Source organism: Geospiza fortis, unplaced genomic scaffold (assembly GCF_000277835.1).
Source record: "Geospiza fortis unplaced genomic scaffold, GeoFor_1.0 scaffold203, whole genome shotgun sequence".
Taxonomy (NCBI): Eukaryota; Metazoa; Chordata; class Aves; order Passeriformes; family Thraupidae; genus Geospiza; species Geospiza fortis.
Window position 1 is genome coordinate 1,257,606 of NW_005054385.1, and position 16,705 is coordinate 1,274,310.

General features: G+C 41.5%; 1 protein-coding gene across 2 annotated transcripts in view; it reads left to right on the forward strand.

Annotated features, from left to right (window-relative positions):
* Positions 1 to 3,084, forward strand: part of LPAR1 (lysophosphatidic acid receptor 1) — a 68,097-nt gene extending 65,013 nt beyond the window's left edge. For both annotated transcript variants that reach the window (XM_005425328.2, XM_031060559.1), the window contains one exon: positions 1,334 to 3,084. In XM_005425328.2, coding sequence (XP_005425385.1) covers positions 1,334 to 1,635 — 302 coding nt within the window. In that variant the 3' untranslated portion in view covers positions 1,636 to 3,084. The remainder of the gene's footprint in view (positions 1 to 1,333) is intronic.
* The last annotated feature ends 13,621 nt before the right edge of the window (positions 3,085 to 16,705 follow it).

Below are 16,705 nucleotides of genomic sequence, written 5' to 3' on the forward strand. Positions count from 1 at the left end.
GGGATGCTTTTTGGTGTGTAAAAAGCCTATGTGTGTGGTTTCCTGGTTGGTAATCAGTGTCTGTCCCCTGGCATATATTGCAGGCTTGCAGACCCTTTGGAAAATCTTCTTCTATTTGATCTACCTGGGTTTGCTGTCCAAACTGCACAGTTTACAGTTGTCACTGCCCAAGCTGGAAATTGCTGGCACCTTCTTGGCAGGCATGGCAAAGTCTGCCTGGTGTGGGAATTGACTTAGGTGCTAGTACTGCAAGAGGCCATCACTGTAATAAAAACGGGAGCAGTATATAAACAAATAAATACCACAGTGACAGGAGAACCAGTTTGAAAACAGCGCTCTCAGCGTAGTGCTGGGAAGTCCTTATTGCTGCTGCCTGTGCTAATCCTGCTCCATGTTGATAAGACTTTGGTTTCCACCTCAGTAAAGCAGTCTGGAAAATCTCAGGAGCCCTGTCTTTGTTCTGACATGACTGGTGTGTAAGGGCTTCCCCAGCAGAGCTTATATTTAAAGCCTCTCTAACCTCCTGTAACTCCTGCAAGGAGTTACGATCTTCCTTTAATTCTGTACTCCCAATAAAGTACAAAGCATTTGACTTAATTTCTGCATTGAGCTCTGAATTTTGTTCTGGGCTTTGTTCTCCTCAGAGCTTTGGAAAAGAGAGGAAGGAGGGGGGAAGCATTTTAATCTGTGTAAGACTCTGTGGCTTTGACGCTATTGAAGCCTGATGAGCCTCTGAATTTTGATTGAATAGACCGCTAAGAAAAGTAGATCCATTGAAGGACGGCATTTCAGCGCAAGAAAGATGTGTGTTTAGGACTTTCCATTACATAATGGGGCTGAAATGGGTTAACAAGACCCAGGCTTTCTTTTCCTTGAGAATTGCTGTCTGCACCACTCTTTTTCTTTCTCTTTTTCAGCACTCACAGAGATGTTTCCTTTGTTGTTATTAGTTTGAGAAGTAAATTGCAGTATTGTTTCTTCTGATCAAGAGATTGATTAGTCAGAGGTCTCTAGCTGAAGGGAAAAAATGTTCCTCATTATCAACTTTAAATGTAAATGTATTTGCCAAGCAGAGTTTCAGATGGTGGGGGGCTGGGGCTGGGGCTTGGGGGTGTATCTTGCTCTTTTGATGTGCTGCCCATAACCATTTACAGATCTTAGAAAGGCATCCCTCTCATTGGGTCAGTGAAAAGAGAGTGTGGGAACAATGGTCCTGAAAGAGAAAATTAGCCATTGCGGCTTCTATCTGGATGGTTCTTGTGGAATTTTGACAAGTAATGGTGTATTAGTATATTTGTAGACTTTGTGTTTTGTCCATTCTTTCTCTTTCTAGGTGCTTTCATAATCTGCTGGACCCCAGGATTAGTCTTGCTGCTCCTTGACGTTTGCTGTCCCCAGTGCAATGTCCTGGCCTATGAAAAATTCTTCCTGCTCCTGGCAGAGTTCAACTCTGCCATGAACCCCATCATCTACTCGTACCGGGACAAGGAGATGAGCGCGACGTTCAAGCAGATCCTGTGCTGCCAGCGCAGTGAGAGCACCAACGGCCCCACCGAAGGCTCGGACCGCTCGGCCTCCTCCCTGAACCACACCATCCTGGCTGGTGTCCACAGCAACGACCACTCCGTGGTGTGACACTAGGGCCAGCCCCTGGCCCACACAGAGCAGCAGGCGTGGCCCCGGGGAAGGTAACCCACTCACATTTTCTCAAACACTAATGGACTACAAGTGCATCTTTTCCAGGGGGCCTGGCATACCGGCACAGACTGCCCTGTCCACAGGATTGGCCATGCTGCTAAGCCTTTGATTTCTGCTTTGAAAAAGTAGAAAGTAGTTGCTTTGCAGAAGAGGCCATCAGTCACCCACAGAAAGCCTTGCTGAGACTTTGTTGGACTTTGCTGCATCTTGGTGCCAGTCTGAATCAACTCTGATTAATTAACCTTATACCTACTTCACTGCATTTACATGTAGCCACTTAGTATTTTTAAAAAGGGAGTAAAGGGGATAAAAATATGCCTATCATTTAATAGACATGTAATATGTATCACCATCAGCATGCTTGTGATGAACATTTTCTGTGCAGGGAGTAAAACTGTGCTCTAGTCTTTGTATCCTTAGCCACATTGTCATAACTACAGTAAAAAGAAAAGTATTTTTTTCTAACACAGACAACAGGAAGATGAGGGAAACTGACTCTTCTTACCTTCATTACTGGTGTTAGAGAATGCATGTTCTGTGTGTATGCAGATTGTTTTAATTATGAAAAAAAAATCTCTTTGTAAAGTCTGCCGGAAAGTAGAAAAACATAGACTGTATTCCAGTGTTTGTTTAGATTATGAAATAAACAGTACTTTAGTCACAATGTATATAAGGTTCTTCTTTGAAGTACAGCATGAAATTTGTAACATGTGAGGGGTACCAAGTTTTTTATGAATAAGTTCTTAAAGTAGGACACATCCCTAAGGCTCTTAAAGGGCTACAGTCAGGTTGGTAGATTACAAGAATTGTATTTATGGCATATTCTTGGAATGCTTTTCTTGTTCATGGCAAAAAACATATGCATTTTTAATGGCAAAAAAGAAAAGGTATGTTTTTATGGAACCTTTCTTATAACTGAAAACAAAACACCTTCTGCATTTTTGCACTGAGAAGTATTTGTAGGGTACCATTCAAATGATGCCTTCTTCATTTCAAAAGCAGCGGGCTACTAAGAACCAAGGCACAATTTTATTTTGTGAAGTCAACACTTTATAAGATAGTCATCCAATGCAAATGACTGGACCATATTACAGATAATAGCCACACATGTACACTGTTATAAATACCTAAGCTAACAGGTGAGTTTTTTCCATATGAGACTGTTTTGAAGAGAAATGTCACTCATGTGAATATCAGTTACCAAGAATCACTGATATTAAACAAAACTCATCAAGAGGGATACATGTGAGCAAAGGTGGGATCTTCCTGATAAAAAACTTGGGACCTCTTTCCAGGAAACTGTATGTTATCCTAACAATGTAAAATATATCAACAGTAAATTCCTGGTGCTGTTCTCGTCATTGTAATTTGTCTCTATAACAAAAAGAAAAAAAAAAAAGGGGAAAAAGAAAAACAAGGGAAAAAAGACCACACTCACAAAAAATAACCCTGCAAAACAAAACAAAAAAACCCAGAGATATATATCCTTCATTGTACTCTACTGGAATGTAACTTAAGGGATGATTTTCTCCCATTTGGGCAGGGAAAAAATGGAGGGTGGAGGGTCAGCTCAGCAAAATCCAGTGTTTTCAGCATCTCTTGCTTTGAGGAGATGCTTGGATTTTATGCTTCCAAGCAAAAAAAATTGCTTGGAATAGGCAGTTCCTTGCTTAGAGAGAGAAGAGAAACAAGTGAACAAATCCTGCCTCCATGGAATGAAGTGAGAGTTATGACACTGCTTTCAGTAAAACTGAAATCCACCTGAACAGTCAAACTAGTTTTGTGTGGACACTGTGGAAGGTGGAGTAGGCAGAGAGAATAAACATTACATTGTCTGCCAGTTGACCAAGGGTTTGAGTATATCCACTGGCTTTGAACAAAACCAGTCTTTTTTCTGACTGTATTTGAGAGCAAGTGAATGTACAGATGGATTTGGTTTTATTTGCAGAACTGTACTGAGAAACAGAAAAGCAGGCTGCACGAACTTTTTCATTTAAAAGCATCTGCTTGCTAATCCACTCATATTTTTTCCTTAGTGCCTGCTTGATACTTGAACTAGTGCAGGTAAGCAGAAGAAAGGAAAGGGTAAGACTGCCTCCAAAGACAGATATCTGAGTGAAAAAATATTTCTTTTTCTCAAGAGTGCTTGGAGTTCCTTTCTTCCTTGGATTCAGCAAGAGCACTTTTTCCTGTCCCTAACATCCCCACGAAAGTAGAAGATCATAGATACTTTAGGCTCAGGTTTGGGGGTTTTTGAACTGGGGGGTTGTCCTTTCCAAGTGTTCTTTTCACTGCTATTTGCATGCTTTTATTGAATCTCATCTGGATAGGGTGGGAGGATGATGTTACAAAATAGCAGCAAATCATTCACCCTAGTTTACCTGCTGGAAGTCTGGTGGGTTTTGAGAAGCCATGGGTGAATAACTTGAAAACAGGAGTGGTGTGGTTGTTTGAACATGGGTGGGTCCAAAGGCCTGTAGTGAAGACAGATGCCCAGGGAAGTTTTCTGTCGTCACAGTGATTGTGACAGAGGGCAGCTGCTGTCCAGGTACATAGTTCAACCCAAGGAGTCACTCAACAATTCAGGAAGGTGAACCTTTTGAACTCTTAGCAGCAGTTAAATTCCGTTGTCAGGTATATTAATCCAGGAGCATGTCTGACAGCAGGTGGCTTTTCTTCTAAAAGGTGAAGTGCAATTTTTCAGATCAAATGCAGCAGGAGGAATATTGCTTGTACAAATCTGCTAGAGGAACTCACCAAGCATATGGCTGCTGTATAACAATTTGATTAGTGCTTTGTGTTGTTGACATGTTGTTCCTATATCCTTAAGAAATCTGATCTGTGAATTGAGTAGTTCTTTGCAAGCTAATGAAATTAAAGCTCCAGTGAGCAAAGAGAATAAAAACCAGAGCTTGGAATAGAAGGACCCATTTGCTGTGTTCCTTAGAATGGTTCCCAGCCATTTGTTGTCATCTCAGAATTTTTTTAAGTTTTGCTCTTCTATTCCGATTTTCCAGCCACATTGTGCAGTTGTAGAGCTCATTTCTGCTATGTGAAAACATGTTGCAAAGTACTTAGGGAAAAAGATTGCCCCACTTATTTTTACTTATCTCAAATTCTTCAAAAGGTTTTAGAAGACTTCTTAAAATACCAACGATCCTCCCACAGTCATTAAAATTCTTTTGTTGCTGATTGCTTCTGGTCCAAGTAAATCCTCTTGAAGTTCAAATGTAATGGTGTTCATGTCAGCAGTTGTAGTGGTGGGAAGTTGTGTATTAAAAGGAATATGCAGATCAAGGAAAATGTGTTTTTCTACTTCATGTATTTTCAGTCGCCATATAAATCTGAAAACTAATTAAAAAGATGGCCTTTGAATTTTGATTCCTTCTTGCTGTGATATATACAGAAGCTAGGTAACCCATTGGTCAGAAAAAGCACAACTTTTTTATAAAAGATTGACAATATATTCTACGTATGTTTGACACATTTATTTTCTTGTCAGCACCTTTTTTTGTTCTGAGTTTTCTGGGATCCCTTGGCAGCTTCAGGCTGGCTTCTGACTGATTCTAAAAGCTGGGCAGATAGAAGAGAGGAGAGACCGAAAAAAGGCTTTTGTACTGATTCCTAAAATTGGAATCTGTCCATAGTGCACCAGTAACGGAGTTTTTTAAAATTGTTGCCACATTTTTTTTTTTAACTCCGCCTTTGCCAAATAGTCACAGCTGTAGCAGCATTTAAACAACCAGGCAGCAAAGGCTTGGAGTAGGCCACTTGGTGAAAAGGAAAGGGCAGGCCTGCTATCTTCATGGGGCAAACTAAGCCTGGGTGACTTGGATGTCAAAGAGTAAAGGACATGTCTTATGTCCAGTGTTTTAGTTTTCCTTCCTCTGCTATGTGACTTCTGAATATCAACATAAATTTGTCCCAGTACAGGATTGCACTGAAATTAAACTTTGCAGGTCACTGCATGGGCTATCTTTTGATCTGTACTGGTGTAGTGGGCAGCGGTTTGACCATGGCCAGCCTGGGTCCCAGGAGCTGTGTGTCAGGGGAAACTGAAGTGGGCTCTGCTTCTGAAGCAGGTTTTGTAGCTTTTTCTGACCTTTGTGTTGCTCCAGTAGCATACTACCAGATATCATACTTTACTGTAAAGCCATCTAGGGTTTCTGTCTGTGACAATGCTGCAGAGAGATCTGTCTGCAGTGGGTATCCTCAGACGAAAAAAATGCAGATTTTTCTGTGAAATAAATAAAAGTCCACCATGCAGATTGGTCTTATCAGGCGGGATTAGAAAGAACACCACCAATGGAGAGGCTTTGATGCAAACACCCCAGTCTGCCTTTCAGTCTGTGTGAATCGAGGTGATGCAAAGCAGAGTGGGCAAACGCATTTCTCTAGAGCATTGTCCCCACCCCGTGCAGAGGCATGACCCCATCCCTGGTGTCCCTGTCATTGTCTCTTCTGACTTCAAGACTGGATGTAGCTGGCAGAGGTCAGTCTTAGCAAACTGGCTAATTTTTTCCACTCACTGCAGAGGTAAATACAGGCTTTTCCTTTTTCTGGTCCTGTTAAGGGCTTTCTTGTTATTGCAAATGTACCTGTCATGTCCTTTCAAACCCATTCTTGCTGTGAGGCATCAGTCTGTGCTGTACTCTGTTGTCTGTAAGGAGGGGATTTGCAACTGCAATCTCATTTGTTCAGACAAATTGCTTGGCTTTTCCATGTGATTGGAAAGGCCACTTCCAATAGAGAGTTAGCTTTACTGGCATCCACACCTGTCCAGCCACAGCTCCTTAAGAAAACGTGCCCTTATCTTTCCTTCGATTTTCCTCTCTTAGAGGATTTTCTAAGAAGCTATTGACCCAGCTTCTCTTTTCTAAATCTATCAAGAAGACAAAAAAGACAATGTTTAAAGAAAACAAACAAAACAGCCAAACCAAAACAAAACAATTACAACAAAAACCTCACAAAACAAACTAAAAAAGCCACAAGAAAAACACAGAGCACATGGATATTAAACTATGCTGCTGTCTTCTGTGGTACATGGAAATCCAACACACTGATAGCTGCCAGCATTTTAACAGGAGCCTCCATGAAATGTTCCCTTTTGCCTGTGATAAAATTCTGATAACCAGAAGTATATGTGGGAGACTCAGGAATCCGTTAATTTTTCCTGTTTAAATAAAGCCATGTTTGTAATTCAAAAGTATTGAGAGAGCCAATGAGCTCTGGCAAACAATTTTGTTACTAAGTGCACTTACTGTAAATGTTTAGAGGTTGTATCTAGTACAATAAAGTATTTGGCATGTGTAATATGGAGCGTGAAAGAAATACCCTTTTTTGGAAGAGCTGATATTTTTGAATGTGGAGGGGAACTAATCAAAAGTTGTATCAAGGCACAGGCTTGTCTCTTCCAGGAGATAGTGTAGGACTAAAACACAGGGGCAGCAAAGGGACAGGTTATTTCCAGTAAATCACTTAATCCACTCTGTGATTCTTATATGCTCACCTTCCTTTCTTTGAAGTCCACATTTGCACCATTTAACCTCAGACCTCATCTTGTTACTATAGAGAAAACATTTCCTGTACAGAGAAAACAAACTTACTGCTTCTTTTCCCTTTTCCTATTCCTTCCTTCCTCCCTCTGCTTTCTTCCTTTTCCTTTTGCTCTTCACCTTCCGTTCCTTTTTTTTTTTGTGCATGGACATTTTTCTCCTACAATGTGTCCCCAGTTTGGATTTAACCACAGAATGTTAACTAAACCAAATCTGCTTGGCTTATGTATAGAAATGGATGTGTGCACACATAGATCTGCATAGTCGTAGGAAGAGGGCAGAAGTGACATAAAATTATTCTTTCAGTGCTGTTTGAGTATAGGTCTTTATGACTCTATTTTTCTGCTAAATCCTATTTCACATTTTGAAGAAAAGAGGACTTATGTAAAGGGTTCATTAGCCCCCTGCCTTTTGTTAGAGAAGCCAATCACTTACACACTGATGGGACCCAAGTGTCTGCTTCAGCAAAATGACAGAAAAAGAAGTTGGTGTTCCTAATCACTCTAAGCATTATTAAGTACAAAAGTAAAAAATGAGAAGTGTTCAAGTTTTTTCATGTCCCCAGATCCTGATGATTCATGACTAATGCCTTGGTGCTGGGCTTTCCATGGCATGGCGTGTGTAATGTAAAGCAGCTCCATAGAGCTTGATTATTGGACATAATGAGCAGAAAGCCAAAACATACAATTCCAAAATGAATCACGTCTCATGAAAAATGCACTGCAATACCTCTGGGATTTTCTGCTTGAGCCCTGGATCACCATTTGCTGGGAAAGCCAGACTGTTTATATGGCTATCTGTTAACATTAAATACACAACACGTGCAGTGTTGTAGCTCTCAGCCTCGGCGCGCGGTAGGAGATGCACAGAGCTGGAGCTCTGAGAGAAGAGGGCCAGCACATTTGAGATCACAGTGCCCAGAGCCCTCAGTGCACTTCCCTGCATCACGTGGGCCAACACTCCTTTCCTGCTTTGTGCCTTTTTGTACCCCTTCAGAATAGGTGTGTCTGCGTTGGCAGTACTGCCTCTCAAGAGCTGGACCCAGCAGGAGCAAATGCAAGTCAGCCTCTTTCATGTTAATCAAAGCCTTTCTCTCCTTAGCTGCTTAGACTTCACATGGTTACAGATCTGCTACTCGCTCCTCCAGTCTTTGCATGCCCAACATCTTGCTGAACATTTTTGTCCACCCCTCAGAGTCCTTCCAGTTCTTCATTTGTGTTGCCTTTCTCTGTGCCTCCTTCAAAAAGCCTAAACCATATTTGTGGCAAGATTCAAGGTGACAGCCAGGTGTTTTACACCACAGATGCAGTTCCTTTGTAATTGCCTGGAGGACAAGGTGGAAATGGAGTTAAAGTCAGTAGGCAGCCTGACACAAGTGGTATTCCCCAGCACCCAATTTTGGAGACAGTTTGGTTTAATATCTTTACCTATGATGCCTGAAGGGTGTCACCATCCCTGGAGATATTTAAAAGATGTGTTGATGTGGCATTTAGGGGCATGGATTGCTGCTGGGCCTGACAGTGATAGTCAATGGTCTTAAAAATCTTTTATAACCAAAACCATTCTATGTTTAATGGGAAATAAATAAATACAATATATAGAGAAAAAGGAAGTGAAAAATTGTGAGAAGGAAGAGACAATGCAGAAGATACTCCCCTACCTTCTCTGCAGAAGCCTTTCAAAGGCTTTCTGGCAAGTTCAGGAAAGAATTCTTGGTTGTTGCTTTTGTTCAAAAGGAACGAATAATGCCCCTTCCATGGCATTACTTTTTTTGTTTCTGATGAAAAACTTTGTTGGTTTAGGTGTATCTAATTTATTAAGAGATCAAAAGGCCAACTGAAACAAGTAGAAGCCTTCCCATTTACCACCCACACTGAGTACAAAATTAAACAGTTTTTATATGAAGGGTGTTTACCACTCAAAAGATTGAAGGATGCTTCAAGGATCACTGGTATAGGTTGGGGTTTCTCTATTTCTCTGTCTTTCCAGAGTTCATGATATCTGGATATTTTGCTGCTTATTCTGCCACAGATTTTTAAGTTTGTACATTCTTCTTGTCCTCAAGTGTCTCTTTGCAATCCTGCTTTTCAAAATATGTAAACACTCCTTAGTTCAAGGGAGTTACTCAAAAATGTGCCTGATTTGAGCTAGTCCAGCTGCTACTGCCTTCCAGACCCCTCTCCTGTCTGATCACAGTGAGGTCTGATTTTGAGCCACAAATATATGCTAACAAGTGACAATTATTTTGTTTAGAAATTCTTGTGTCAGGGAAAATGTCAGTATCATATATATGTCTCTACAGCTAATGCAATGTTCTTTGGGCAGGCTGGCTGCCCATGTGGTGTTTCTTAAAGAGACTCATCAGGAAAACAGACTTTCCTGAGCTGGACGGGGTTAAGGACTTGAAAAAGGTGACCTACCTTTCTTTCATTTTTGAAACATCATTCCTACATCTTTACATGAACATGCTTTGAGGTGAGCTGTTGTTTAGTCTTCAGATCATCTGTCCTTTTTCCTGCTGTTCAGACGTATGCACACTCCTATTTGTGCTCCTGAAAAAGCCTGCATATTTTCTATAAAGTGGAAAACCTGATTTTCAGTCCACATGCTTAAAAGCACAAGGCATTCACACCTGGTCTACCAGAGAGAGAGTGCACAGGAGAATGGGAACTGTGAGACCTTGACTGTCAGTCCTCTTTACTTGACAGCTGATCACATGCACAGTCTGTGTTTTGAGGTCTCCTTTGGTCTGAGAACACCAGATGTGTTTAATGACTTATTCTAAGGGCACACATAAAACACAAGGGTGACACAGGCAATTATTTTGTTTAGTCAAACTCCATGAAAACTTGCAGGACTGGAAGACTTTCAGGAAAAACTTAAAGGATATATTTTTTTATTTCTGTTTTTTACTTCTGTGCAGAAAACTGGGAAATAGTGGGCAGCATTACTTCTTTTTTTTTTTTTTTTTTTTAATTAATAGTCAAGAACATACCCTGAATCTAAGAGTTCCAAAATCCTGGGAAAGCACAAACAACAAGACTGAAGGGAGAAACTACTTTTTTCTTTTTCTTAATTGCAATCCATGGATGACAACTTCCTTTTCCAAACAAACCATGTCTAACCTAGCTGCTGTAGGAAGATTACTGTGCTTGAAAATTGCTGCCAGCTTCTGAACCTGACCCGCCCCCTGTGAGCTCAGGGAAGGGGAAGCAGTCAGGGAGATTTTGCTCACCCCCCTGCCATGGCTGCATGGTGTAGAGGGCAGCAGGGACCAAAGGAGCTGAGGAGGGAGGGGTCACTTGTTTCTCTGAGGTGTGAAGTCAGCCCAGGTGGGCAGCTGTGCCGGAGCAGCTCAGCCAGGTGAGGCAGCCACAAACCAGCCACAGGGCCATGTTGCAAGAGGGACATAGCAAAAAATGTTTGGAAGGAGTTATATGAAATGGAGACAAGCTGGACTACCCTCTTGTCTGCCTCTAGTGCTTTACAAAGAGGTGGAATCTCTGTGGAGATACAGCAGAACACCACTAAATTGGGATTGAAGTACTATATGGTTATAATGAACCTATAAAATGGATTGTAAGGATTCAAGACCCGGCCCAGAGAGCAAGGATATAAATTTTGTCTGGGATGAGGCTTGAGAAGGAGGAGGTATCAGAGTGCTCCGCAGTGAACTCAGGATGGGATCCTCTGCACTGTCCCTAAATCATGCTTTAAAAGCCAAAAAGAACAGGTCAAATAATGTTGCGGTTTGCGTCTGACCACCAGTGATCTCTGATCTGGCTGGGGATGGGCTGGCACCAACACCCTGAGGGATCTTCAGGGTGTGCAGGAAAACTCTCTGGTTCTGGGAGCTCGACAGTGGTGTGATCGCAAGCAACAAGAAAGGGACAGGTACAACTGAAGTGCCAAAACTGAAGATATTTCTTAAATAAATAAAAGGACACAAATGAGGGTGAAAAACAAAACATAAAAAGGGCATAAAAAGGCTGCTTCAGAAGACCCCAATGTGGAGCTGACACATACACAAACAAACATGCACACACACACACACACACACACACACACACACACATATATATCTAGTCTCTCAAAGAATGTTCTAGAAGCTTTCTGGCCAGTCATGGGCTGTTGATTTGCACGGCCACCCCCAACTGGTCCTAGAGTCCTTGGTGAGTCCTTTGCTCCTCACCATGAGCTGTCTGGATGTCATCAGTTGTGGCTTCTTATTTCTTGAGTCTCACTGTTGCTTGTCTGTGGTGTGGCTGTGTGGCCAATATCTGACCTGTCCCCTCCTGGGCAAGCTCCATAAAAATAACATATATGGCTTTGAAAATGTGAGAGACTTCTTCCAGGGGTGTGTTAAAAATGACAGCCTGCTGGCCCCTCTGCCTCTGCAGTGTGTACTGAACAGAGGAACAACTCTGGCTTGCATTGCCTGGCCCAAAGGCTGCACTGCAGCAGCAGAATCCATCCCACAGCAGGTACTGCCAGAAGGATGCATGTATCCTGCATGTAGAAGGATGGGGATTTTTGTCTAGCATTTCTTGTTTCTTGCAGCACAGTAACAGCCAAGGTAGACATTTTATTAATTAATTATTAATTATTTAATTATTACTGTTTAATTATTCATTAGTGAGCTCCAGACAGTGGTGAAAAAAAACATCTAAGTCATCTCTGCGAAAGTCAAGTTCTTGCTTTTTCTACTCATGCTCTAATGAACAGTGGTATAAAAGGAAGTCTTTATAGCATTGATTTTCCCTTAATGTCTGTGTTCTGTTCTTTTACTTGCAAGGCTAGCATTTTCAAAAAGCATTTGCATAGCTGAAGAAACATCAAGTTTTATTAGAGTAATTTGGCTCTTAAAAAATTCAAAAACAGTTTTCTTCACAATTGCCTTAAATGTGCACAAAGGCGGCTGCATTCATTTTACTGAGTTTGATAGAAGAGACAAAACTCAGTTTATGCCAAGGTATTCGTGTTAGTCTCCTATTGCTTGTGCCAGTCCAGGTTAATCTGGTTCAGGAGCTAAAAGAAACTGCACTAGTAAAAGGCACCTTGGTTCCAGTGTCTTGTATTTCTATCTAAAGGTATAAGCATTGCAGGAAAAACATCACATCCAGTCCAACATGTGCCAGTGAAATTTTTCTCGTGTAAGCCATGGACTCCTAAGTAGCTCAGACACTTTTGAAAATATTGCTCTTCATCCAAATAAAGTAAAAGAGCAGCCAATATTCAGAGTAAGTGGCTTTACTAGTAATGTTGCTTAAAGCAACCTCCCACATGCTTCACCTTCAGTGAGTAACTCCATAACTGAAACGCCTGGAGATGGTCCAAACAAAACAGTGTGTTTTCCATTAAGAGTGAAAAAAAAATTACACAGCGTATAAATTTACAATGAAGCCATGTTGTTTGCTATGAACTAGCAGTGACATACATGTGATTTTAGTAAGGAACCCCATAATTTCATTAGTTAACACTGTCTGCAAGTCAAGCATACAGTGAAAAACAAAGCAGATCCAGCCATTCATCAAAGAATTGTCCATCAATAAGCTCCCGAGCCTTTGCAATCCCACCACCGGTCTGGGTGGGCTTCTGCCTCCTCCCCCTCCTCCTTCTTCCCTAATCATTCCTGGCTGGATTTGCCCCCACAGTCAGCGGTGGAGCACCACACTGAGGAGGGCTGTGGTTCTAGTCCCAGTGCTTGCTCCTCTCCTGGAGCTCAGTGCCGAAGCACAAGGCTACCCCATGATATGATGCAGCAGTCCAGACACTGTGCCATCCCGTGCCTTCCCTTCTGGTCTGCCTCTGTCCAGAGACCCAGGACAAAGTCAACAAATGCAAGGAATAATCAAAAGAAGGAGGAAATACAGCCAGATGAACAAAATATTGTGCCAAGAATCTGAACACAGAAATTACGCCTGGCTCTGCCACATGTTATATACAACTAGGCAATTAGCCCTCAGTATTTAAGTTTTCCATTTCAGTAAGGGGTATTAGGTTTATGCCCTCTGCTCCCTTTCCACCATGAGTTCTACAGTATGGGAAATACCTCTTTGTAACGTGTTTTTGCAGAACCCAGAGCAATAAACGAATGTGTTCATGGGAAAACATTTCCAACAGCAGATGAGGCGATTTCTACATCAGGACTCAAGTCACTCTGTTAAACAGCTCTGTTACCCCGCTGACTCACTGTCACCTTGGGTGTGAGCTGGTTGGTAATCTTTTTACCTCATTCTTGGAAGAGAGTTTGGACAAGAAAGAGAGAATTACATAAGAATGCAGTTGGACACCAAGAAGTAGTAACGAAGGAAGAAAGCAAAATAAATGTTTAGGGATTATAAACTAAAAGGAAAATCATAGAAAAAAAATAAAATTAATGGATTAAATGTAAAGGTGAAAAACTCCTTGCAATTAAGCTTTGCTGAACCACAGACAGGAAACTAATGGGCTGCTAAGCTTTATTTTCTGCAGGCCTGGAAATGAGGAAGCCATCAAAGGACTTGCTGAAAAGTAGGATGCTGAAGTAGAGTCCATCAGGAAATGGCTGTGTTTCCTGAAAACCTGGAAGGGTTGAGTTAGTCAGCAGGTTTATCATTTAAACAAGCCCCTTACAGCTGCTGAGGAAGGTTATGGAAAATCAATGGGACCATGTAGGCCTGTGGAGTGGTGTTGAAGGGGAACCTGTGGTGCTTGGGAGGGGAGAAATAAAGGAATGGGCTTTGCCTGAAAAACAGGGAGCAGAGACATTCAGCTCCAAAATATGACTAAAGCACAGAGCAGCATCTGTTAGAGCAGACATAGTTAACAAGAGATCCATTATGGAGGATCTTGGCTGGAGCCTACAGCATCAAACTCACCAGCGGCTGAGATGGCTGCTGGATGGGACAACACAACATTCTATGAAAAAACATGACCTGAATTTTCCCTGGTTTTTTCCCCTCGGGTTATGGTCGTTTCAGGCATGGTGATTCCTCAGGAGCAACCAAGAATTTTCATTCACAAATCCTAAGATGAAATGGGATAAAAAGGGCTCTGGTGACCATATCAAACTGACCTTCTGTGTGCCAGCTGCAAGCTCACTGGGACTGATTTCCACCACACTCTTTGCGGGATGGAGGCCAAGCCATCCAGCTGCCAGCCCCAGTTTCCTGTTGTGTTTAGTTCAGTTGGACTTTTTTCTTTCCTCCCCTTTGTGATGGCTGGAAACATATTCCTTGCTTCCCACATCAGAACCAAGGCCATGGCCAAAGCTATGTTTTGCTGAAAAAATCAACCTGACAGTCCCTTGCTGAATTTTGTTGTAACAATTAAATTCAGAAGGAAGGTAGTACATTTGCTCAAAATAAGCCTAAGGACAGAGTGTTTATGTCTCTCTGTAGAGACAGACCAAAAGGCAGAAAGGATTTTCCCCTAAAAGTGCAAACATAACTGAATGTGAATGAGGCATCCAAGACAGACTAGGCTGGTGCTATTGGAAGGGATTTCCTTCTAGCATAACTGAAAGTATGAAATTCTAATGGTGTCGTGCCACATGAAAGCCTTCTCATTTAAGTTGTTTTGCAAGATCATTGAGTTCAGAGGCCTGCTATCTCCTCCCAGGACACTAAAGGTGATGCAATGGAAGTCTTGCTTACTTCAGGAACTTTTGGGTGGGAATATCCCTGCCATGGAAGGAAGCAGGAGTTTCACCAATGGGTCCAGGGGATGAAGCTAGCACAGAGCTTCCCATATTGCCCAGCATCTAGCATCTGTATGGGATCTTCAGGATGCTCAGGATGTCAGTACCCACTCAGCCATTGGACATCTCCCTGGAAGCAGAAAAGAAGGCAGCACACCAGGGGTTTAACTGGAATGCACAAAACTAGCCATTCATGTCTACTTTATAAGCACATTTGTCTATTAGGTAAAACAAGTGCCCTTCAGGCAGGCCTGTGGCTCTTTTTAGAAAGAAAAATAGTATTCCTTTTTTATTAATTCTCCATCAAATTTGCTGCAATGTTCAGTGCACAGGTGGGAACTACTTCTGCAATAAGATCTTTAACTTGTTTGCACAGTTTTGCAAATAGCATACCCTGGAAAAATTAATTGTCACAGGTTTAAATTCCTACTAAAATAGATCTTTTAAGCTGTTTACAGAACCTCATAGGATGAAATACAGGAAGTGGTCTTACTATCTCCCAAACAGTCATGGTCTTGTCTCAGTTCTCTGGAAATGCCAGATGATCCTATTGAAATCAGAAGATCAAATCCAGGTGTATGTTTCTAAGACCAAGATCAAAACCTGGGCACTGCCTTCTACACTTTTTTAAGTAGGAGTTATACCTGTCTTTGACATAATCTCTGAAAACTCATGAAAATAAAAACAAAGGCCAAATTTGGTCCATACAAATATTCAGAACAAGAGCAAAATTTCCCTGTACCAAGAACTGGTATTAGGAGTCTGATCTGTCTCTGTGGCAGCAAGTGACCAGGCTGTGGAAGGTACAAGCATGGCTGTGGGTCATTCACTATAGTTGAGTGAGTGTTGGCCTGGATCCTGGAGCTCCTACTGCCCTAATCATTATCCTCATAATATTTTTGGGGTTTTTAAAAGGGAAGATGAAGTTTGTAATTTGAAATTATACCAATGCAATGCCTGAGATTTCCAAAGAAAACCTTTCCACATTATTTTAGATTAAATCAGTGCTAACCTTGTCACAACCAGCAAGAATCTTAAACCAACGGTGCAAATGAGTTTCAGAGAAACATTTCCGCCCTACCTCACAATCTCCTACAAAACTGCCACTACAAATCGTGGGCTGTTCATAGCAGACATATTTTGGAGAATTTTCAGTCAGGAGTGGTTGTCAAAAAACTGGAGCTCTGAAATCAGGTAGTGATCAACACCCATTGGGGATAATGCCTGTTCCCTGGTACATTATCCTCTCTGGGGAAGCAAGCATGCATTTGGAGACTCAGTGACACGGTGTCTCCCTTGGCAAGAGACAGAGGCACTGCCAATATTATCAAAGGTAGGTTTTAGAGTAAGTGGAACAACCTGCTTTTCCTGTAGTTGTTTTTATTTATTGTAGGCATTTAAAACCTTGTGTTCATAGAACCTGACCACAGAAATGTATTTACTTTTTAGTTTTTCAAAAGTATTTGTCTACCAACTGTTCTTCTAGAAATCTAAAAAATAGCTGAGAATAACACTATTTCCCATTTAGTTTGATATTCACTGTTGTTATCTGCTACATAGTCAGATAACAACCTACAATAAATTTTTCACTGGTGTACAGCGATTTTCTGTAAGGTATTTATTTTTCAGCAAATAAGTTGGCATCCAATAGTAAACTGAAAAGAAGGATGACCAGAAATACAGATGCAGTGTTTAGCGTGTAAGTTCCTTCTTCAGCTCAGTTTGACCATGTGGTGAACTGTTGCCAGAAGCCATTTCCTAAGTTTGTTCA